The sequence below is a fragment of the Schistocerca nitens genome, chromosome 2 (genome assembly GCF_023898315.1).
Source record: "Schistocerca nitens isolate TAMUIC-IGC-003100 chromosome 2, iqSchNite1.1, whole genome shotgun sequence".
Lineage (NCBI taxonomy): Eukaryota > Metazoa > Arthropoda > Insecta > Orthoptera > Acrididae > Schistocerca > Schistocerca nitens.
The window spans coordinates 932,905,097-932,931,624 of record NC_064615.1 but is presented as its reverse complement, the minus strand read 5'-3'; the positions used below and the strand labels follow the sequence as shown (position 1 = coordinate 932,931,624).

Here is a 26,528-nt window from a genome sequence, read left to right as displayed (position 1 = left end):
GCTGTTTATGGACAGAAGCCAACTCTCCTTGTGTTCACTCACTACATGCACAGCCCTAACCATATCATACTGTGTATAAAGTAGATACCAGGTCTCAAATGGTGCTACTGAGTTTGAAAATATACTGAAGGAGAATAAAGTAACACTAAAAGTTGCTGTGCAGATTTATCACTGTACTCTGAGACCACATGCCATTAAACAGAAATAAATTTCTCTACTGAAGTTGATGTATTTACACATACCTGTTATTACAAATCCTGTTTGCCGTAAAGTTACTGCATGAGATAAATAGTCAAACTAGAATGCACTGATCTAAACTGCCTACTAGCACAAGATTAAAACTCAGTGGCATGACAGAGTTTCTGGCAATGGGAAAATTTACACTAGAAATCCAACTAGGATGGATATTCGCAAGACTTATGCAATAACAAAAACTACGATTAATTTTCTAACCACTAATCTACACAGTGAAATACTCACGTACAGTTCATTTCTTTGCAGAAGCATGTGAACAAAAAACAAAGACTAAATTAATTTGCAGTTTATCAGACAAGTGCTGCTGCTGCTCTGCTGTGCATCCTCTCATCTCGGCAACTGCTGCTACATATGCACAGTTACAAATACCAATAATCATTAGCTGTATAAGGAACTGAATCTGCACTTCCCACTTCACCAAGTGGTTGCCTTAACTGGTTTGGTTACCCATGCATGGATAACCAGGCAGAAACTTCCATACATCATCATTTCTGTGTCACAACCTGTACTTGTACATACACTATTTAAATCCCATGCAGAAGAGGATATTTTAGTTGAAAGTTGCTGCCCAGTATTGGCAGATGAATGCACTATTGGAGTGCCTCTGTTGTTAAGAAAAACGAGGCAATGTTCCTTTGGACATGCATGGATATCCAAAGTGGTTTAAAATGACCACTGGCATAAAACTGGAAACCCAGTTTCAAATTCCGGTCTGGCAAAAATTTTCACTGCCATCATTCTCTTATATAGGTGATGGTTGTTCATATTCACAACTGTGAATACGTTTTATGCATTTCATAGTGACTATAATCACCACAATTCCTGTTTCTTTGGACATGCATACATGTCTGAAGGGACATTGCACCATTCTTCTATGTCTGAAGGGACATTGCACCATTCTTCTTAACACTACAGTCACTGGAATGCATTTATCCACTGATATTGGGCAGCAATTTTCAATTAAGATGTCCTCCCCTGTGTGGGAACTACACAAAGTGTGTACAAGTACAGATTGTGATGCAGAAATCATGACGTATGGAAGTTGGGGTCTGGCTGTAGGTGTTGGAAGGATAGCCAAAGTAGTTAGGGCAACCGCTCATGTAAGGGGGAAATCTGGGTTCAGTCCTGGTATGGCACAAATTTTAATTGCTGTCATTCCCCAATACAGCTGATGGTTGTTTATATTTGCAACTGTGAATACATTTCATGTTTTTCATAATGGTTGTAGCCACTGCAGTGCCTGTTCCTTAGACATGCATGCATGTCTAAATGGACATTGCACAGTTCTTCTTAACAACACAGGCACTGCAATATCATAGTTTGACTGAAGGAAACAATACCTTGTAATGTAGTGCTTGGGAAAAGTGCTGTGACAGTTACCATAACCATTTAGTCAAGAAAATTTCTGATTGAAAGTTTATTCATAACGTTTAAAGAAGGATGTCTTTGGTATCTACAACTTCCTAAAACTGACTCAGCTGAAGCTGTTCCTAATTCGTATCAGTCAAGATATTTGATAATAATTCATCTACCCCATTAATTTATGACTGCATTTTGAGCTACATAATAATTGGAAAAACATTTCTAAAATAACCTTATCTGCCAATTCCTCAAGCAATAATGAATACTAGTGATAGGTAAATTGTCAAGTTCCTGAGATATTTTTGCTTATTTTCATTTAATTCTAGCTGTTTTGTACCTGTGCATAATTTTGGACTTGGTGGAGTGAAATTGTCAATATGCTTGACAACAAATAGTGGACATTAACAAACAATGATTTGATATCTGGAGTACTTTTCACTCCTGGATCCACATCTCCACAATACATTAACTGGAACTTAGAAACTTTCTTGGCATTATATTGCCTCCCACGTTTTACTCACTGATCTGATGAGTAAGTTGAAGGTTTGTCCTGGAGCAGTGTGGTAGTTAATGCTGCAGAAACACACTAAGAAACTGTCCGATGTGATAACTTGATACAACAAAGATTTTATTATAAATGGAGATACAGTAACTTCCCAGGCAATATGTATTTTTATTTCAATGAAACTTTATTTATTTGTTTATATCAGCATGTATGGCTTTTGTAATAATTTATACATTATGATATGAATATAATAGAGGGAAACATTCCACGTGGGAAAAATATATCTAAAAACACAGATGATGTGACTTACCGAACGAAAGTGCTGGCAGGTCGATAGACACACAAACAAACACAAACATACACACGAAATTCAAGCTTTCGCAACAAGCTGTCGCCTCATCAGGAAAGAGGGAAGGAGATGGAAAGACGAAAGGATGTGGGCTTTAAGGGAGAGGGTAAGGAGTCATTCCAATCCCGGGAGCGGAAAGACTTACCTTAGGGCGAAAAAAGGACAGGTATACACTCGCACACACACACATATCCATCCGCACATACACAGACATGTCTGCTTGTGTCTGTGTATGTGCGGATGGATATGTGTGTGTGCGCGAGTGTATACCTGTCCTTTTTTCCCCCTAAGGTAAGTCTTTCCGCTCCCGGGATTGGAATGACTCCTTACCCTCTCCCTTAAAGCCCACATCCTTTCGTCTTTCCATCTCCTTCCCTCTTTCCTGATGAGGCAACAGCTTGTTGCGAAAGCTTGAATTTCGTGTGTATGTTTGTGTTTGTTTGTGTGTCTATCGACCTGCCAGCACTTTCGTTCGGTAAGTCACATCATCTGTGTTTTTAGATATAATTTATACATTATGTTACAACTGCATAGTACACTGGTATAAAGACTAAAACTCACTGCTATTTGCAGGATATATGTTATAGGTTTACCTGGTTTAAGACATGGCCAGTCAGCCCATTCAACTCTAATATCTTCATATTCAGCACCAACATATGCCAAAATGAATCGAATTGGCTCACCAATAACTCGGATTGGAAAGTAAAATAGTTTGTATTTTGGTGCCATGTCTTTCACTGTCTCTCTGAAATTACATCAAAAACAAATGTGATATACTGTCAACTGGGTTTCAAACAATCACAACTAGGTGGGCATAATAAAACTAGACCAGAAAATGTTTATAAGACTGACATGGAACTGACCCTTGTTAATGAACTGTAGAACTGCTCATCACAGAAATATTGTCAACTGGGTTTCAGACAATCACAAGTAGGTGGGCATAATAAAACTGGGCCAGAAAATATTTATAAGACTGACATGGAACTGACCCTTGTTAATGAACTGTAGAACTGCTCATCACAGAAAATGTTGAAATAGTGATTTCAATGGACCAATCAGTTCCCATCGCTTGTTTGTGCATGCACATTTCCTGCACACTATGGCCCAAGTATTTCACTGTCTCATTACATGTGAGTGAGAGACAGAGGAGTAGACATGTGCAGTGACCAGCTGAATGCAATACAAAATGGTGCTCATGATTACACAGCACATGTTCATTATTGAGTATTAGGTGATGCACAATTTGTGAAAGTGTTTGCGTGACTGTGCAAGACTTTGAGGCTGGAATTGTTTTGGAAAAATCCCCAGGAAAGTCTGTACATTAAAAATGCTATATTACTACTGAACAGAATGACAGCATAACATATTTATCACGTACATAAATTGCTTATGCTCTCACTTTTTGTAACATTAACTTAAACTCTGTATGGATCTTACAAGAATATTTTAATAAATAGTCATACAAATGAACAATTATGTTGCATTTATCCTCTTGAGAAGTTCATTGTGATGAAATGCAAGGTTTGACAAAAACATATTCATTAGAGGGCTATTCCACTTGTAAAGAACATTTTTTTCTAATCTCAAAGGTTTCATTTAAGAACTATCACTATTCAGATTATTCTTATTTCAAATGGTACACATTTCAAAAAACCAACATTACCAAATTGAAATATTTAATTTTTCTGAAGCTAAAGTGTATGCTATTACTATTGCTAAGTAAACCTGTTACTGAAGGAAATATCTGAAAAACAACATTCTGGTTTCTACAAAAAAAAACTTGTCTGGTTTCATTAGCAAAAAGGGGGAAATGTGTTTTTCAAAAATCTGTTCGTCAAAACAGAAGCCAGCACTAGAGCCATTTGTACATTGTTCATATAATTACACAAAATAACTTCATTACCAGGTGTGTTAGGGGCTGAAGCACTTGTAAAATTCCTGTCTATTGTATTATTATTAAATGAGTGTTCTTTGTTTTAACATTTTGTAGAAAACTTTTCTAAATGATTCTGTAAATATGCACTGTTGTCAGTGCCACAGAGCAGTCACTGGTAGGCAACCACCAAAGTTAGACACCGATAAGCAATATTCATTCAGTGCCCAACATTTACAGTCAGTTGCTACCAAACCATAGCTGTGTTCAGTCAGATGTCACCAAATCACCAGTAATTATTTATTTTTACCATCACTGTGTGTGTTAAGACAAAAAAAGATGCATCACAAAGAAGTTGTCCAAATGGAATGGAAACTGGTGGATGTTACATACACTTACAGACAGACAAATGATTACAGTTTCAGAAAAACTTGATTTATTCATGAGAAAGAGCTTTACAAATTGAGCAAGTGAATAACACTTGGTCCATCTCTGGCCACTATGCAAGCAGTTATTCTGCTTGGCATTGACTGGCAGAATTGTTGGATGTCCTCCTGAGGGATATCGTGCCAAACTCTGTCCAGTTGGCACATTAGATCATCAAAATCTTGAGCTAGTTGGAGGGTCCTGCCCATAATGCTACAAATGTTCTCAATTGTTGATATGTTCAGTGACATTGCTAGACAAGGTAGGATTTGGCAACCACAGAGACAAGCAGTAGAAATTCTTAATGTGTGTGGACGAATACTGTCTTGCTGAAATGTAAACCCAGGGTGGCTTACCTGAAGGTCAACAAAATGGGGCATAGAATATCATCAACATACAGCTGAAAAACAGTGCAGTATACTGAATGGATAACTACTAAAGGGTTCATGCAATGAATAGAAATGGCACCTCAGACCATCACTCCTGGTTGCCATGCCATATGGCAGGCAACAGTCGGGTTGGTAGTACACCACTGTCCGAGGCATCTCCAGACATATTATCATTGGTCATCAGGGCTCAGTTTGAATTGGGACTTATCACTGAAGAAATTCTACTCCGGTCACTGAGATTCTAGACTGATGAAGTGTCCTGATATGCCATGGATGGCAGTGGGATACTAACTGACTGTTGCCTGTCATGTAGCCCAACAGCTAGGAGCATAGTATTTTCATAGCAGGACCCCCATGGTTGTCATACACAGCAACCTTACAGCACAGTGGTATGTCAACAGCATTCTATGCCCTATTTTGTAGTCCTTCATGGCAAGCCATCCTGGGCTTACATATCAACAAGATACTACCAATCCAGACACAGTGAGAGTTTCTACTGCTTGTCTTTGTGTTTGCCAAACCCTACCTGGACCAGCAAGGCCTCTGGAGCTCTCCCCAATTGAGAACATTTGGAGCATTATGGGCAGGGCCCTCCAGTCATCTTGTGATTTTGATGATCTAATGACCCAATTGGACAGAATCTGGCACAGTATCTGTCAGGAGGACATCCAACAACTCTATCAACTGCTTGGACAAGGGCCAGAGGTGGGTCAGCCCCTTATTGATGGGTTTAACTTGTGACCCTCTTTCTCTTGAATAAATCGACTAATTACAATCATTTGTTTGTGTTTACATATATATAGCATCTACTGATTTCTGTCCCATTCAGATAATTCCTTGGTGGTGTATCATTTTTTTTCTTAGAGTGTATACTGCCATCCACATAAACAGATTAGACAATGTTGAGCTTGGTTACTTTACTGACCTAATTTTGTAAAACTATGGAAAAATGAAGATGGCATACCAAATTCATCAGAACTTGCAATAATGTAGTATTTGTAACAAAATAGAAGACTGTATTTTCATGGCATAGATGACACAGATGATTTCATCATTCTGCATTTTTGTAATTGTGATTTTAATTTTTTGGTCCCATAAATTACTGCTCTGTACTTGGAATGCAGGACACATCATCTAATATATATAAAACTGATGCAGGGTACGTTGTGCTGAGAAATAATTTTTAAGGAAAAATTTCAGTGTACTGCACTGTTTTTTAATTAATTAGCAATGAAGTTAGTCAAAAATTAAAGTGGCCTACCAGATACAATTAATGTAGTTGTTCTCATATCATAGATGGTAGCACATGAGACTGCTCAGCCTTTGGCCTGAGTTCAATCCTTACTACCATCCAATGTCTAATTTTTGTATTCAGTCATTTGGTTTTAGGAAACCAAACAAAGAACACATTTGGCGACACCGTCTCTGGCAAGCAGCTTGAATTTGTGTGTTCAAAGCCCTAATTGGCTAACTGAAGTGCTTAATTAACCCAGAAACAGTGCAATGAGTCAAATTTTTTTTCTTAACAATTATTTCTCGGTACAACCTACCCAGCAATGCCCATACTAACTTTTCAGACTGTTCCTGACCACCCTGTATAATGCAGTATTTTGCAACATGTAATGTTAACCAGTGCATAATGGTGTAATGGTTTAAAATATAATTTTCTTATGTATTATTATCTTTGATTGTACCTGACTGGTTCAATACAATAGTTAGGTCTAATGCTACTTCACTTACCATTACCAAAATTCATTATTCATTGACCAAAGAAGCAACTTTATCTCAGCTCATGTACTCTGCTACACTACAGAATTTTTTTAGGGTTGCAGAGAAAGTCTTCTCACTTTAGATGCTTTATAATTCTCTTGACAATGCTTGTATTAATATGATTCTGGAGTATGTGTGAAAGGCCAGTGCAACTGTTTCAGTTCCTTGTCTTATGGAAATAAATGGCATCATTGGTATCCAATTTAGTGGAATCTTGTTATTCAGTCACAGTGCTCTTGAATATAAACAGTGACACAAATGTTAAAATATTAAGATCCTTAAATCAATTTCTACAAGATTATTTTTGCTTCTTTTTCAGTATAATCTAAATGCTTTTTTCTGTGGTTTGAATATTCTTTTCATTCCTGTGATGGTAGTATTCCTGCATGCTGTGATTCCGTATCGCATATATGGTCAAAAAATCTGTGACAGACAGTGTACATGGGGTCTTGACATATGTACTGATTCAGCTGTTTTCTTGCATATAGTACACGTACTTGTACATGTACATCTACATCTACATCCTTACTCCGCAATCCACCTGACAGTGTGTGGTGGAGGGTACTTTGAGTACCTCTATCGGTTCTCCCTTCTATTCCAGTCTCGTATTGTTCGTGGAAAGAAAGATTGTCAGTATGCTTCTGTGTGTGCTCTAATCTCTCTGATTTTATCCTCATGGTCTCTTCACGAGATATACGTAGGACGGAGAAATATACTGCTTGACTCCTTGGTGAAGGTATGTTCTCGAAACTTCAACAAAAGCCTGTACTGAGCTACTGAGCATCTCTCAAGCAGAGTCTTCCACTGGAGTTTATCTATCATCTCCGTAACGCTTTCGCGATTACTAAATGATCCTGTAATGAAGCGCGCTGCTCTCCATTGGATCTTCTCTATCTCTTCTATCAACCCTATCTGGTATGGATCCCACACTGGTGAGCAATATTCAAGCAGTGGGCAAACAAGTGTACTGTAACCTACTTCCTTTGTTTTCGGATTGCATTTCCTTACGATTCTTCCAATGAATCTCAGTCTGGCATCCACTTTACCAATGATCAACTTTATATGATCATTCCATTTTAAATCACTCCTAATGCCTATTCCCAGATAATTCATGGAATTAACTGCTTCCAGTTGCTGACCTGCTATATTGTAGCTAAATGTTAAAGGATCTTTCTTTCTATGTATTCACAGCACATTACACTTGTCTACATTGAGATTCAATTGCCATTCCCTGTACCATGCGTCAATTCGTTGCAGATCCTCCTGCATTTCAGTACAATTTTCCATTGTTCCAACCTCTCGATATACCACAGCATCATCTGCAAAAAGCCTCAGTGAACTTCCAATGTTATCCACAAGGTCATTTATGTATATTGTGAATAGCAACGGTCCTACGACACTCCCCTGTGGCACACCTGAAATCACTCTTCCCTCGGAATACTTCTCTCCATTGAGAATGACATTCTGCATTCTGTTATCTAGGAACTCTTCAATCCAATCACACAAATGGTCTGTAAGGCCATATGCTCTTACTTTGTTCATTTAACGACTGTGTACTGGGCTTAACTTGTTGTTTATCTGCTGTTTCCACTTTAGCTCACTACCTCTTATTATACCTAAACATGTAACTGAAGCATCAGTCCTTCCATCCAAAAATACATCCATTTATTCCTCTTTTTGTTTATTGTTGAAAACTATGCACAAAGTTTTTTTCAGATTAATAATTAGCTCATTCCCCATGAGCTTCTGTCCTGAATTAGTGACAGATATAAAGTGTTTATCCCAAATCTCTCAACTTTTAGCCACATTTAGCACAAACATATCAGCAAGAACATCTAATTTTTATTTCCATATGTCTGTACATTATTGACAAATACATTGAACAGGATATGTCCCATTACAGATCCTTGAAACATGATACGTAATGCTTCTAAGCTTTGCACTGTATAAGTTTTCAATGATTACTTATTGCCTCATGTTACTTAGATGATGGTATCCAGTCAGCTGCAAGTACATAGATACCGGTATTCTGTTGTTTATTTAACAGAAGTGCATGATTAATTGTTTCAAATGGCTTTGATAAGACAAGGAAAACTCTAGGCATTACCACCCTTTTATCCAAAACATGAACAATAAATTAAAGAATTCTGTTAAGGATTCATTTGCTGTTTAAGTTAATCTTCCTTTCTGGTATCCATATTGTGCTGGGGTTATTACATTATACTTTATCAGGAAAGCTATCTCCTTCATTAGGTAGTTTGACATTTCATCATGTACAGCAGCCTTCTTTGCCTTTAGCTTTTTCATAACCTTTGCCACTTCCTCTTTAGTTCCTAGTTTCAAGAACAGTGAGTGGCATTGGCTTTCTGTGACTGTTGTCTGATGACTTCCTTGGCCATTATGTCCATATTTTAGGTTTTCTACTGTATCTATGTAGTTATTATTCAGGATATTGTCAATATTTGTATTATCTATGATGATTTCATTTTTTCTGTGTACATTTTTTTACCCCTCTTGGTGCTAATTACATTTCAATATGTTTTCACTTTATTTGTTGATTTTGAAGTTATCACATTTCTTGATTTAGCTTTTGCCTTTTTTATCAATTGTCTGTACTTTTTCTGGTACTTTTTGAAAATTTCAGTACTCTCCCATCATTTTATTATTCTTAATGTAGCACTCAGTTCAGTCATTTACTTCATTGCCCACTGATAATTTTAGAGAATTTTTCTTTTTGTCTTTGTTTTTGGAAATGCTATATTGAAGAAATGCATTACAGTTCCTTGAATATCACTGTATTTTTCATTTGTTCCTTGTGCTTGAAGAGTGTTTGCTCACTGTTCTTTTCCCAACATTACTTTAAATGTGTTGGTATTTTGTGGTTTAAATCCTGGGATATCTCTCTCTCATGTCTTCCCTTTGTGAGTTCCTGTTTCCATATACTTCACATAGTTGCCCAAAATGATTGGAAAATTCTGTTTGTAGGGCCTATGATATATAAATTAGTATCAGAATTCGCAACTGTTTTGACAAATATTATTACTTCCCTACCCTTACACTCTGATCTGCAGAAATAGTTTGCAAGAACATATTTTATGGCAAAACTTCGTATTTCATTCTTTTTTAATCCATATTCAATTACAATCATTTTCTCTCAGCATGTTTCATTTGTAAAGGTTTCTAATTTTTTATTGCTCAGGTATTGCAAATGGTACTGTAGAATATTGAAATTAATTTCTTTTTCCATAATTATAAAATTTTCAGCCTCTATTTCATTATCATGTTCATATTTTTTATCATGAATGTTTAACTTCCAGCTTTTTTCCTTCTTTTGTCCATACCATAAAGAAAATCACTGGCCAAATACTGAAGTGCCACCTTTCTATTTACTGAAGTTACCATAGCAATTATTCCACTTGGCTTTTCCTGCTCTTATATGTAACTGTTGCAATGTATCAGCTTCATTGGTTTTATATTTGGGCGAAATTCTAGTGATGTTGGCTCTTCTTCTGCAACAGTTTATGGATTATTATTTATTTCATTTCTACTGTGGAGATGTCAGTTCAGCTAATTCTCCTCAGGCTCAACTATTTGTTGCAGCTGTTCATTGGTTTTGCATTTGGATTTATTTGCAGTGATATGGGTTCTTCTTCTGCAGCAGATTTTGGGTTTTCATTTAGTTCCTTTATTCTTACCATGTAGACCTCACAGTTCAGCTCATTATTCTCAGATCTCAGATCATTTTGGTTTCCATAGTTATTTTCATTGTTCTTAATGCTGAATTTTTTCTCTCACTGATCAGCTCTTTACTCAATATATTACACACTACTGTTTCTGCCTTCAGCAACAGACGAGGAGAAACTTTTCAAAGTGCGCAATGTCCACTGGTGGACAAATTTGAGATTGATATTGAATCATATATTTTCTGACCCACTGTACACACTTCTACAATCAGGTCCCATCAAAACATGTTTTAAAATCTCCAATAAGAACTTTGTAAAGTAGCAAATGCAACAATAACATTTTCTCCTCTTGTATGAATGAATCAAACCACATGAAGTACATCGGTTTATTTTATTTGTGTTATTAAGCAATGCTGAGTGCTATTTAAGACTGGTAGACTGAAGTGAAGCCAGCTAACTGTCCAAACGCTACTCCTTTTCAATATTAAAGTATTGTTGGGTGTTTTATTTATTTATTTTTTATTCTGACTGTTACATATACTGAAATCAGATGTATAAACTTTATTCTGACTAGATGGAGAGTATAATAAAGAATGGATGCATATTTTTTTTAATTGCTTTTCCCTTTTTTTAGTTAGAAGAGAATTCTCAATGCCTGTGACTGAAGTATTTCTCTTCTTTCCAATTCTAGGACACTCCCTTTTGCCTGTGGACTGAGATTTTGGCCAAGTATAAAGAAACTCTGTAAAATTTCAGAAATATTGAATCCAAACTCATACCAGGAAGTTTATGCAGAAATAAATAAAACAAGGATTTCAGGGAAAGATTGGGAAATATTTTATTACAAGGAACTTTGTAAGAATTTGAAGCCTATACATAGGATCAGTGGTCAGAAAATGATTCATCTGAAGAAATACAGTATAGTAACTAATGTGAACATCACATTATTGACTTTTCTAATGATCCTTCTAAGTGTCTTTTACAACATGGCAAAGAAAATACAATTAAACAAAGCTGATAATAGATCTGAAGTGTCAACTCTGAATAGGAATAAACAAGAAATGAAAGGCAATAAAACAAATAATCCTCAGATTTGGAAAAATTTGGAGAGACAACAAGACAGAAGTTTTCCAACAATATTAGCAGCACTTCTTGTATGAAACTCATTGCCCAAGATATTATTTGTGATTGTTTAGAAGAGGAGCCTGTTATTGGAAAAACCATTGGAAATGAAGCACCTTTATGTTTTTGTTTCTACTTCTGGTATTGAAGTGCTTTATTGAACAATAAAAAGGGAAATTTCAAAAAAGTAAAAGTATTTTCCATTGCATGTTACTGAAAAACTAATCAAAATGCATATAGTCTACAGTAGCTTACATCAAAAGGCATATTGTCCAATAGTATACAACGAACCACAATTCAGCTGCCACAAAAGTCATCACATCTTGAAAATAAAATAAAAGATTTACCCTGTAACATACACATTTTTATCAACAACCCTACATGAGTATTTTGTATAAAATTCAAAAAAAATGATAAATTATCTTTTGCAGTATAAGTTTTTTGCTTCTCCTGAAAATTTTATTACCTGTGACATTACATGTTTCAAAAAGTTGCTCCTTAGTTGCACACCAAGACTTATATGAGCATTTCTATTGAGAATGGATTTCACATCAATTGTAGCATTATCATGTTTGGTTGCTGCTTCCATTAAGTGATTGTTTATCTATAAATGTATTTACTTTCATTTGTAATGTCATGTCTGGGATTGCATACAGTAATAAGTTTGTCAGAATTGTGCTATGCACTACTTCATAGTTCCCATATTAATCTGAAAGACATCAAAAGGCTTAAAAAAGAAAAAAGGTGAGTAATCATCTGAAGCTTTCTCTACTCTTACTAAAACTCAAAAAGTAGCATAACTTAAAGATCAATTTTATGTTTCTTTTGTTCCTACTATGATACCTTTTAACATGTTATGAGGTATACAATGAATAGCCAGAACTTTATGACCACCTACCTAATAGCCAATATGTCCACCTTTGGCATGGATAACAGTGATGACGCATCATGGCATGGAAGCAATGAGGCAATGGTAGGTCACTGGAGGGAGTTGGCACCACATCTGCTCACACACGTCACCTAATGCCCGTGAATTTCAAGTACGGGGGTGAAGAGCTCTGACGCCACGTTCAGTCACATCCCAAATGTATTCAATCAGGTTCAGATGTGTCGAGCTGGGGCCCAGCACAGCAATTGGAACTCACACTCCATCACATTCCTGTCCTTGTGACGTGGTGCATTATCTTGATGAAAAGTGCCACTGCCGTCGGGAAACATGATTGTCATGAAGGGGTGTACATGATAATAATAATAATAATAATACCAGTGCATAATACTCTTTGGCCATCATGGTACCTTGCACAAGCTCCACTGGATCCATGGATGACCACGTGAAAATTACCCAGAGCATAATGGAGCCACCATCAGCTTGTCTCCATCCTGCAATACAGGTGTCAGGGAACTATTTCCCTGGAAGACGACTGATTCATGTCCTCCCATCAGCATGATGAAGAAGGTATTGGGATTCATCAGACCATGCAATGCTCTGCCAATGTGCCAACATCCAGAGCTGATGTTCATGTGCCCATTTCAGATGTAGCTTCTGATGTTGTGGTGTTAACATTGGCACATGCATGGGTCATTAGCTGGAGAGGTCCATTGTTAGGAGTGTTCAGTGCACTGTGTGTACAGACAAATTTGTTCTCTGCTCAGCTTTAAGGTCTGATGCTAGTTTCACCACAATTCACTGCCCGTCCTGTTTTACCAATCTGCCCAGCCCACAACATCCGACATCTGTAAAGAGGGGTGGCTGCCAACTCCACAATGTCTGGACACGATTTCACTTTGGTTTCACAGCACTCCTTCAAAACCTGGTAACTTGTGCAGTTTCAGAAATGCCGAGCCTCTGGTCCATCACAATCTGCCCTTTGTCAAAGTGAGACAGATTGCGTGCCTTCACCATTCTACATACAGACAGCACTCTCACTGATAGTAATGCACCATGTGTGTGTCTGCCTAACAGTCATTTCTTGCCAGATGATGCAACTATCACCTGGATGAGTTTATATCAATAGTAGGTTGGTGGTCACAATGTTCTGGCTGATCACTGTATGCATTGTACCATCTCATGTACGAATATAAGCTATGTCTGCTGTGTCTGGTGTATTAATGATATGTTCCTGTACCCTGTACTGGGGATACTACATACACTAGTGACTCCGACTACCATGAATGCCACGATAATCACAAAATTTCATCCTGAATCACCTTACTGAGTATTAACAATGCAGCCATTGGACATAAAAACTATTTTTTCAGCCATCCCATGTGGCTCTAATGCTTTTATTTCATCAGGACCTGCTGCCACTCAGTGTTCTCATTGTCTTCAACAGCAGACAGTGTGCAAAGCCAACCAGAGCACTAGTGCCAATGTTGCACTGCACGACGCAGTGAGTGTGACACAGCAATAGCAGTCAACGAAGCCATTATTAATGAACTTGCACTCTGAACCTATTCCAGGATGTTTCAGTGATATTCCATGTTGGGCATACATACAGATGGATATCATGTCAACTGTATTGCCACACCTACCACACTGCAGTGGCCATCGTTCAATGCAAACACTTTGCATGGACAACCATTGTGCAATGTCAGTGTCATGTTTGCTGATACAACCACGTCACTGATGCCGTCGGCAGTTCCTGTCACACCTTAATATTTATCTTCCACAGTACATCCATCACCAGACTATATAGCACAGTACTGAACTACACCTCAACCTAAACTTCCAGTATTCCGTCCTGACCAAGTGACATAACGACATGCAACGGCAGAGTGTGTCTTTCCTTGTGAAGCGTGGTGGATAACAATTCAAAGTTTGTTATGCTGATCTGCCAATCTGCCAAGCAAGCTGAACTAATTAGAACATCATCACCACCGCTGCCTACCTGCCTACAAGCACGATGCTGCAAAGGCTGACTTGCTGCAATGGGTCACTCACACCCTGGAGCAAGAGGTGCACCATGTGACCTATGATGAACAACTTACTGGACGTCTCCTTCTCAGCTGTGGTGCAGACTATGTTCCTTGGTGTACACCACTTTAATCTCAGACCCTTCACTTTGGACACTGTGAATCATTAAACTGCTACCTCAACTACAGCTGTGTCATGATTGCACATGAGGTGGAACCATTGGACAAGCAATTCGTTTAAGTGGACAAATATTTATGGTTATGCATCACAGGCATCACATCAATGTTGGTGAGCCCAACCACACCACCCTGTTGGCTTGCACACAACCCAAAGAAACTCATCACTGGCCAACACCACATGAAATTGACATCATAGATTCCCCTCCGAGCGTGAAACTGTGGAATGCATATGACACCACACCGCTAGCTGACAATGGTGTATCAGTTGATTCTGCTTCATTGTGGCCACACAACTTTTGCTACCATTTGCAGTGTGGCGCCACCACTTGCAACTGCGGGCAGCCTTGCTTGTTGTCAAAAGACAATTGTGGGCCACAGTAGGCACACTGGCTCATGCCACAACATCAAGTTAGATCTCTTCTGTTATGTCAACATTTTCTGAAGGAGATCTGTATATTCATCTGCAAAAACATACTTCCTCATTGACATGGGTTTGTGCAGTGCCCAGACAGATGTTTGAACCACACTCCGAAGTCTTAGGTTGCAGCTCCACACAGCCAATGACACTAGAATCCATGTGCACGGCATTGTGGATAATGTCATACAAGTCACATATAAGTTATGGTGTCCTTGGACTTTCTACGTAACTGATGTTGCTGAATATGTACTGCGGACCAACTTTTTCCACAGATTTCGTCTCTCCCTTGATTCAAACATGCTCTCTTACTCCACCATATGACACATCAGTCCATCCCAGGGCTTTTTGCACCTGTAGCCTACATTGTCGCTGCTAACACTGACCATTCTTTGTTTCTTCATGAATGCGTTGTGATGCTGGAAGCTATCACCACAGTCCAAGAATGTCTCCTCATGACCCGCAATGACTCATAGCTGCTACACTTTGCTAATGATGACCTGTGCCAATAAATAAAGGAATAGTCTCTCACACTATTGCATACACGCAAGCAACTCTGATGTCTATCACATGCTCTGACTACCATGGACAATCAAACCATGTCCCCAACATCTGGGTACATTCGCTTGCCATGGCCTGATGAAGCAGCCCTGCAGAACCCACTGTGACAGCAACTGCCACAGGTCAGTACATTACATTCTGGGTCATCCCGTTCCTCCCAGTTCAGCTAACACATTCCATCTCCCACACAACACACTGTGCGTTAGGCTCTATCGGTGTCCTGTCAGGAATGGTATGAAGCATTGCATCAATATGACCCATTCATCACAGTGTGTGGCAGCTTGTGCTTGCTATCCTTTTTGCAGCTAAGATGGCGGTGAACGAACCGTTGCACTTCAGTATCATACATTCTTCGGATAGTGCTTCGGCCTCTCTCATGAAATTGGTCCCTGAGGAAGATGGTCATGTCCAGCTCTGTGGTGCCATCTGCATGATTCATGACAGCCACCTTGTGCCAAACATCTAAGACTTCATGCACTCACTCAAGGGGTGTGATCGATAGCCGAAAGGCCTGTTATCAAATCCCCATGCTCCCAGACGATGAAGATGGCTATTATTACACTCTTTGGCCTGTTAGAGCTTCTTGTCATGCCCTGTAGGCTGAAAAATGCAGCTCAAGCATGGCAACGAATTATTGATGGGGTGCTTGATTGCTGTTATGCTTGCTTAGGTAATATCTTAATTTTCCCCACTGATTCTCAGAGCCACAAATGACGGCTCAGACTCATTCTCACTGCCCTCTCTAACACAAGGATGACCATCAATGAGGAAGAATCGCAGTTATGGAAGCCAGAGGTAACATTTCTTGGATACACCCTCAGAGCTAATGGGATCAAACCAACATTATACACCATGCCAAACCTGTTTTCCAGCTGCCACCACCTCGAACCTACCATGACCTTCACCAGATCCTGGGCATCCACAATGTTTTACCTCTGATACTGCTTGCCATGGAGGTTCAAGCAACCCTCCAAGCTCAAAGCTGATCAGTTCCTAGTTTGGATGCCAGTGTCCTCTGAGACTTGCCCAGCAAAGGCTTCACTCGCTCCTCTCCATATCGATGCAATGTCCAATCTCTGATTGTCTCCACAACCTCACTCATTTGGGAGATCGACAAACGATCTGGCTTGCCACTGAGCACTTTGTTTGCCCAGTCGTTAGGCATGATGTCGAGCACGGACATAAGCATGCCTCAATAAGGTGGGCCACCACACACAACCACCCCTTGGCAACTTCGACATACCACATGGACACTTCCTTCACATGCACTTGAACCTTGCTGGATCTCTACCAGAGTTAGATGTATATAGATATCTATTTTCCATGACTGATCGCATTTTATGGAGAGTGGAAGCTGTGCCAGTCCCAAACATCACAGCAGGATCCATGGCCTGAGCCTTGGTGGTGGCTTGGTTTTCACGTTTTGGTTGCCTGGGTACCATCTACAACATTCAGAGCAGTAAGTTCGAATCTTAGCTCTTCAGAGCCCTCAGTAAGTTCTGCAGCATATCCCGCCATCGTACCAAGATGTACCATCCCCAGAGCAATGGTCATGTGTAATGATGGCATGACAAAGCGAAGCCCTTCTGTGGGTGCTCCTCCCCGTCTGTATGGAGTTCAAAGATGACTTACATGCCTCGCACACAGAAATACTCTACAATGGGACCCTCACATGACCAAAAGAATTCGAAAAGAATTCGCTCTACCTACTCCCACGCCCAATTTGATGGAACACCCCATGTTGGTGCAGCATATGAAGAATCTCTAATGCCTCCCCTGTCTGCACATTTGGCCCAAAAACCACTCAGCCACATGAACTTTGCAGTCTGTGCATATGTCATGCTCCACAATGACACCATTCCGGATGTTAAAATGGGGTAGTCACTCCTTCAACAAGGACGTAAACGGTACTTTTATGACAGTCTCCATTAACAGGCTGAAACCTGTGTGGATCCTTTCCATTTTGGATGATCCAGCTGTTCTTCAGAAAGATGACACTTGTGATGACTCACACCTAACAGTCTCACGACTTACTGAACCAGTGACTATTGCAGTCAACATACACAAAGCTCGACCAGACGAGGTTGTGGCAAACTGGTCAACATGAAACTTTTGGTTGAAGCTAGTCATGTGGCCACAGACTCCCTGCCCCTGCCAATCACTATCAAACTCATGTGTACCTTCCACTTGCTGCCAACTGTAAAGTCTACTGCTGTGTCTTCCCAGCTTTCTTCAGTGGGCGAACTCACTATCACCCTGCCAGCTAACTCTCCACACCTCTCACCAGCCACGGCTATGCCATCACCACCTCGACTGCCCCTATATGGCCCACCGCCATCGACAGCAGGAGCAGATCTCCTCGAGCCCCCAGTACCTCATGCCACGGCTGGCCTCATCACCTCGCACCATGGCTCCTGCCATACCATCTGTGTTCCATATCTAGGAGACAGCCACTGCAAGTACTGGCAGCACTCACTGCTCGATGATGTCGACCTTACAGCACACCCTCCGATGCTCTGCACTCTGGAGGGGGGGGAGCAGGTAGTGGCCTCTGTTTTGACACCGACACAAATTGGATCGCTGCCAACTTCGTTACGTGGAAGAGTCGAATGCCCATAACTGTGAGAGGCATTTTGCACTACATTATATTATGAGGTGTAGACATTGTATTGTGTAGTGTGTGAATAAAAGTTTTGTAGCTATACTTGCTGACAAATGCAGCATTTCCAAGATTACTTTTTATCAATTTTCTGTTTAAAACGAAAATAAGAAATGAACTATGGTTGTAGTGTAATACCAGTATCTAAAAATTTTCATTTCCATGCACTCGTGGAAACACCTTTGAAATTATGAAACAGTTGTACACAGGTCCTGGATAGTTTCTGTATACCGGGTGCAGCTGCTTTGTATGTCTAATGCACGATTTTGTAAATGTCTCTATGGCAATACCTCCTCATAGCTCTGTAGACGGCTATTGTTTTCACCTACTTTCATAAGCACTTCACAGTTGAAAGCTGTCAAAAGCACTGCCAGCTTTCTGGGATTTCCTTAAGTTGACTCGACTGTAGCAGTGTCGTGATAGTAAAGAATAAATGTATTAAAATTTCATGCATGATGTGGCATTTCTTCACGCATTTCAGTGTTTATGACGTCACATTTTAAACTATGTATCGTACAGTGATATATTTGTGTATGTACATTCAGCAGTATATGTGGCTAGTGTCTAGGAAATATCTTGCGAACAGAGATAGTAGCAAAGAAGAAATAATGCGGCAGTTTTTCACGTATCTCAGTGTTTATTACGTCATATCTTCTAACCTAGGTGTCATAAAATTATATAATTTTGTAGGTACGTTAAGTGACATATGTGGGCATTTTCTGCAAATTGTATTGTAAATACAGTGAGTAAAATAGAAGTAATAAATTTAAACGTCATGCGCAACGCGGTAGTTTTTCAAGCATCTCACTGTTTATGACGTCATACCTCCTGAATTATGCGCGGTAACATAACATTAATTCTCTAGTCGCAATTAGCGGCATACGTTGATACTATCTACAAAATTTATTATGAATACAGTTTGTAGCACAGAAGTCATAAATTTAAACGTCATGCATGATGCAGTAGTTTTCACGCATTTCATTGTTTATGATATATTGATGATTAGTGGTTCTTACCCGCTCAGCGATTGTTGCCTGACAATAAGGGATATGAGTAGCAAATTTAGTTGAAATTAGTCCAGTGGTTCAGGAGGAGATGTAGAAAATGCACATATACATACACACATCCATTTTTATAATGGACCTGAGTACAGATATTGAGTCAAGTGTTTTACTGATGCATTCACATATCTATACAAGGGAAATTACTTAAATACACATGTACTTGGTTGGTTGGTTTTGGGGAAGGAGACCAGACAGCGAGGTCATCGGTCTCATCGGATTAGGGAAGGACGGGGAAGGAAGTCGGCCGTGCCCTTTGAAAGGAACTATCCCGGCATTTGCCTGGAGCGATTTAGGGAAATCACGGAAAACCTAAATCAGGATGGCCGGACGCGGGATTAAACCGTCGTCCTCCCGAATGCGAGTCCAGTGTCTAACCACTGCGCCACCTCGCTCGGTCACACATGTACTTGTAATGTTCCTTATTTGCACAGTCTGTTTCTTTGATAATCCTCAACATCATGCCATTTTAGTTTCTCTAAAACGCGATCGAAAACGACAGTTTGCTGTACGATGTATACTAGGACGATTTTCTTGACAAATTTTGTCACTACTGACAACTTCCGGACGATCCAACACTTTTCTAATGACATCGCAAGGCCGCAACCGCACTCAACATGATCCTACCCCTCTAGAGTGTAGCGTGTGCTTGGGCGTACGATGTAGAACTACTAGGGACCGTTCAAAATCATTCGATGAAATATGAAGCAGGAAAGGATGTTTATGCGTGTTCATCCCCCCCCCCTTTTTTTTTTTTTTTTTTTTTTTTTTTTTTTTTTTTTTTTTTGCGGCCTCCTGCGGCGTGTGTACGGTGAGGATGCGACAGTGAAACGCACGTGAGTAAAATGACGATGGATCCTTCTAAGAACCGCCAGTTTGGCAACACCATTGGTGCCACCTGCGCACCTTCGTTGGACACTTTAAAAGGTCTGTGAACAGAGAGATGCATCTACCCTCCAGCCAGAGGGACAGCACTTTCGACACACCTCTGATTTCGCAAGCGGCCAGCAGGCGCTAGTGTGGAGTGGACTGGTTGTCTCGCCTGCAGATAGTGATCAGTGAATGAGTATCTCTGTACGGGGATATTTTTAAAGTGCACAAGGCAAAGGTGCTCGAGTGGCACCAAGTGTGTTCCTGAACTGGGAGGTATTAGATGGACCCTTTGGCATTTCATTCATATGCATGCCAATAGCGCAACCCTCCGTGCACACGCCAAAGGAGGGCGCGAAAAAGGAGGGATGAAAAACTATTAACACCCTTTTCTACATCAGATCACGTTCGAATTGCACCGAATGGTTTAGAATGGTCCCTAGTGGCTCCACCCTGTATACGAAAGCAAAACTTGTGCTCGCACTACACTCCAGAGAAGTGAGATGATCTTTAATGGGATTGCAGCCTCACGATGTGCTTAAAATAGGGTTGAGTTGTCCAGGAGGTATTAGCACTGGCAAAACTTGTCAAGAAAGCTGTCCTGTTCTACATCGCACGGCAAAGTATCGTTTTCGAGCGCGAAAGGTATGAAAATGGACACCCCTATGGAAGGGGTGTGACCCGTGGCGGGGCTGTCTTTGATTACGCACTATCGATTCCCTCTGGCAGAAGTTTGTCTTTGGAGGCTGGGCCGGCTCAGGATATAGCGGGCAGTACGGAGGGAAAAGGAACAGCAACGTTGGGCACGGCACGCGGAAGGGCGCGTATTAGCGAGACGTTGGAGAAAGGACAGCGAGCATGGTGTACCTGAGTACGGGCGGTAGTTAAGCGCTTGATCGTACTGGGGTCAGTAACAGCGGGCCGGCGCTGTTGCTTTTTGGCAACCTCGCGTAGCTATGCATGTGCTCGCTTCAGTGAAGGAACATGCTGTTACTATCGGACTAAGCAACATCTGGTGTCTTCGCCACATCGATCCAGCAGCTGGCATCAAGTAATTCAAGTCCTACCAACGATTAGTGAAATATAATGATTGCTCTTGAGGCAGCAAAGCGTTGCAAGGACTGTGATGTGACATTTCATGCCTCTTGTTAAGTGTGTGCTTCGCTCCTTAATAGTACTGTTCTTACTTCAGCTGGCATGTGTCTAAAACATTGATAGGTGTGCGCAGCCTTACCGACGATCCATATTCCGTATCTAAAGATTGCCGTGTGCTACCTTACAGGCCCACATGAGGTGCTCCATGTGATGCTTGTGTTTTAATGAGCCAGTTTCGTTTGCATAATTCGTGTACGTGGTTCTGCTTAAAGGAATAAAATCAGTTTTATTATTGTCAATTTTATCGAAGCAGTTTTCTGTAAAAGTTTGAGTATTAAGGTGAAGGAAGGGTTGTTTGGTTCAATGTTGTCGCTTCTGATTTATGTTTCAGAGATCGGAAACAGTGGGCCACCGAAGTGCAGAGCCTCCCCTTTTAAATTACTGGCGGGCGTACGGGCGGTGGACTTCGCCTGAGCTCGCGTGTGCTGTTTGGTTCGGATTTCGGCGTTCTAAACGGGGTGGAAGTACAAACGGAGTCCACATCTTAATTCGAAGATAAGTACTCATTCGCCTTCTCCGGTCGTGGCCAAGTCGCGGGCTCACAATCTCGGGCCTCAGTTATTGTACAAGCTGCAGTTTTCTAAAACTTGTGGTGGTTCTGAAAGGTTGCACGGGTTAAATGTTTTAAATATTTGTCTTAAGGATTTTGGGGGATTTCTAGAAGAACGTGTCTTAATTGAAAACGTTTTCTAAAATTGTGGTGCAATTCAGCCTTAGTGGCGTATGTCAATTTTGATGGGGAAATAACTGGGTTCTTATTGAACAAACTGTCTATAACCTTGTAAAGTTGTTTGGTAATATCTCGCCCGGGAGGGGCGGTTTTTAATCTCTGTGGAAATAACAATTGATTTCCTTGTTATTTGATGTAAAGCTTATTTTAAATGATTCACTTGGCCCGAGTGGCGGTTTTTTAAATGTTTGCAAAGAGATTAATTCGCTTGTGGTTTCATATAACAAGCAGTTTGTAAAATTGGCCTGAGTGGCGGGTTTTTAAATGTATTTGAAGAGATTAATTCATTTGTGGTTTTATATAACAAGCAATTTGTAAAGTTTGCCTGAATGGCGTTTCTTCAAGAAATTATTATCTGATTTATGATTGTAATTCTCTTGGTGATTTATCTATGATGCAAATAAATGTGTTGAAACGAAATGGTCACTGTATGGGTCAAGTCCTTCCACTCCCTTTATATTAAAGGTTAAGGAAATTGCAGTTCAAAATAGAAATAACGTATCAGGGTGGTTTCATTGATACTCTTTATGCCAACTCCTGACGTCTTTCGTATTGATTCTGTTTTTACGTTTCCCTGGGCCACCCATAAGAAACCCTCGGTTCTGACGTCCATCGCAGAAGCTTAACGAAGGGATGAAATGTTGGTGAGAGGCCGTGTAACGACCTCCCCATCCTGTGACACGTCCGCAATGGCGGAACTGCTTCAGCCAGGCAGGGGAACGGGTGAGAGATTTGATGCTAACCGCTTTTACAGACCAGACGTGTGTCTGTTACTGGCGTCTGTTACGAAAAATGATTGTACTAATTAGTCAATATCGACAAGTGATTTTCAAATAGTGAATCTGTGCGCTATGACATCTGGCGCAGAAGTGGGCTTTCCTGTGTGTGCGACGTTTACCAGATACTATAACCATGAATATGTTCCTAAAGACGTGTTACAACTGATCAAGAATGTCGCAGCATCAACGCAATCTCTATTCCAGCCGAGAAATTTTCGTGTTGCCCTAACTTTCTTAACAGGTGCAAATATGAGGTGTCACGTCACTCGTTTGTGCTCCCAGCTATCAAAACGAGAACGTCCCGTAAGTTTGCGTCTCGCAAATGTTGAAAAACCTGGATTCGCAGACTTATGAGCATAGACGCCAATTATATTGCTAAAACTTACTTTCATATTTTGGAGAACCATTGTTAAGTGAAGAATCTAGAGATTCTTCGTCCCTCTACGTATCGCTCCCATACGGACCTCAAAGATAAGATTAAAATAATTACGGCACGCGCAGAGGCACGAAAGCCCTCATCTTACGCGCGTTCCATGCGCGATTGGGACTAGAACAAACCATAATTTGTGGTATCGTGTTAAGTACCCTCTGCCATGCACTTCCCAGTTGTTTAAAATATGCAGAATGTTGCACCTAGAGAGTGGAAGGCACTCAGCTCCTTCGCAAAAGAAGAAAAAAAGTCTGGCGAAGCCAGGGCGAATAACTATATTGACTATACAGTAGCACGTGTAAACATAATCATCTGTCATGAAATCTTAAAAATATTTTGACGTCGCTACTGTTGTCCTAACAACTGAAAATGCCAGATGTCTTTTCGGATTGTAAAAGCTTCCATTGGCGTTGTACGTCAATTCGCTATGTTTTTTCTCGTGCTACTAGTCAACGAAATAGGCCCCTAATGAAATGTACAAGATCTATTAAAAATGAGATTATTTGATTCTCAGCACTAGTAACCAAACTGGCGTGTATCCCGAAGATAAAATCACGTATTGTGCACGAATATTTGCTAGACCAGAACAAACTAAAATTTGTGGTAAGGACTATGGGACCAAACTGCTGAGGTCATCGGTCCCTAGGCTTACGCACTACTTAATCTAACTTACGCTAAGGACAACACACACACCCACGCCCTAGGGAGGACACTAACCTCTGACAGGGGGAGCCGCGCGAACCGTGACAAGACGCCTCGACCGCACGGCTACCATGGGCGGCAGACCACAACAAGGAGGAGAAAATGTCCTCCATACATTACGAATGATTAATACGAAAAATGGTTCAAATGGCTCTGAGCACTATGCGACTTAACTTCTAAGGTCATCAGTCCCCTAGAACTTAGAACTACTTAAATCTAACTAACCTAAGGACATCACACACATCCATGCCCGCGGCAGGATGCGAACCTACGACCGTAGCGTCTCGCGGTTCCGGACTGTAGCGCCTAGAACCGCTCGGCCACCACGGCCGGCTTAATACGAAAAGCCGCATCGAGATAAAAACAAACTTCGATATACGCTGGTTGCTGCTTCTGCGGTTCATTCGCCTGTTTCAGCTCTTTACATGTTTTCAAAAGCGTGCACAGTGTATACAGGATAGAAGCTTCGACTGAGTGTCAAGTTAATTTTGATTGTACAGTATGCATCTGTTACAAATCAGTCTCAACACTTGTCACTCACCTTGATGTTACATCTAGCATCAGACTTAATTCTTATTACTTACTCTATTCGAGTTCAGACGCTGTCCCCTAGTTTAATGCGAGAGCTTCTTCCACTGCGTAACGGCAGACTGCTGTGTAAGATAACTCTATTACGAAAGATGCAGGGACCGAGTGGTTACGATCGGCTCGTGGCACATTGGCTGCTGGGACAAGCCCCGCCTCCTCCTTCTCACAGAGCAGCCAACTTACAACCTACAAAATAATGGAACATGTAACAGGTTAATGCGTCACAGAAGTGTAACGAAAGTTGATGGCGAGCCTCTAGAGTCTAGAAGAACCAGGTGCAACCTCTTGGTTCACTTTTCTGAGTGACGATAATAACCACGACGCACAGCACCGCATTCGAACCAACATTGTTTTCACAATGGCTGCTTATTGCTACGGCAACATTATGCAACTAAGTTTGGCAGTGTGCGTTTAGCCAGTTTCAATGCCAATACGATTCAAGCGAACTGTGACGCCACTGACAGCAAATGAAACACATTAGATTTTCCTCCCGTTTCCGTTACGGAAAGTGCGTATCTGCATACAAGAGCAAACACGATAACCCGTAACACAGAATCGATGCGATAAAAGTATCCCTGTATACCACAAGACAGTCTGCTCTGTTTCCTAACTTCCATGATTTCGAAATTCTGGGCATTTAACGTAGCCTAGTCATCACAAACCGATGGTGTTTACCAGACACGAGAGACAGTACAATGCGCGCGATATCCGTGGTAAATGAGAGCCGGGAAAGAACTCTATGCCGCAGGGTATTCTATGTAAATACGAGATCTGTGGTAAATGATAGCCGGGAAAGAACTCTATGCTGCAGGGTATTCTATGGAAAATGCATTAGGATTTCTCTTGAGCCCTGCATCTTTGTCGCTTGGAGTTCTTTTTCCTGTCTTTTCAGTATCGGAAAGAGGTGGGAGAGGTTAGAACTCAGATACAGTTTATTTATTTTTTATTTATTTACTCGTCTACTTCCGTAGGACCAAATTGAGGAGCAAATCTCTAAGGTCATGGAACGTGTCAGTACATGAAATTACAACATAAACGTAATAACAGATTAAAATAAATGTTCATGAACCTTAAAAAAGTCAGTCCATAAGTTTAAGTAAACGCTATCAGCAATACAATAAAAATCAGCTTAATTTTTCAAGGAACTCCTCAGTAGAATAGAAGGAGTGACCCATGAGAAAACTCTTCAGTTTCGATTTGAAAGTGCGTGGATTACTGCTAACATTTTTGAATTCTTGTGGTAGCTTATTGAAAATGGATGCAGCAGTATACTGCACGCCTTTCTGCACAAGAGTTAAGGAAGTGCGATCCAAATGCAGATTGGATTTCTACCGAGTATTAACTAAGTGAAAGCTGCAAATTCTTGGGAATAAGCTGATATTGTTAACAAGCAACGACAGTAAAGAACATACATATTGAGAGGGCAATGTCAAAATACCCAGACAAGAGTTCGCGAACTTACACCATTTACTGCCCGAACTGCCCGTTTCTTAGCCAAAAATATCCTTCTAGACTGAGAAGAGTTACCCCAAAATATTATACCATACGACATAAGCGAATGAAAATAAGCAAAGTAGACTGATTTTCGTGTCGAACGGTCACTTACATCAGATGCCGTTCGAATAGTAAAAATGGCAGCATTAAGTCTCTGAACGAGATCCTAAACGTGGGCTTCGCACGACAGTTTACTATATTTCTGAACACCTAGAAATTTGAACTGTTCAGTTTCACTAATCATATGCCCATTCTGT

General features: G+C 40.5%; 1 protein-coding gene across 1 annotated transcript in view; it reads right to left on the bottom strand.

The window, feature by feature from the left end:
- LOC126237251 (glutathione S-transferase-like) overlaps positions 1 to 25,176 on the bottom strand; it is a 59,229-nt gene extending 34,053 nt beyond the window's left edge. The window contains exons 1-3 of the mRNA XM_049947167.1: positions 25,060 to 25,176; positions 24,774 to 24,963; positions 3,065 to 3,216 (exon numbers count right to left, since the gene is read on the bottom strand). Of these exons, the coding sequence (XP_049803124.1) occupies positions 3,065 to 3,200 (136 nt within the window). The 5' untranslated portion in view covers positions 3,201 to 3,216; positions 24,774 to 24,963; positions 25,060 to 25,176. The remainder of the gene's footprint in view (positions 1 to 3,064; positions 3,217 to 24,773; positions 24,964 to 25,059) is intronic.
- Positions 25,177 to 26,528: the final 1,352 nt, after the last annotated feature.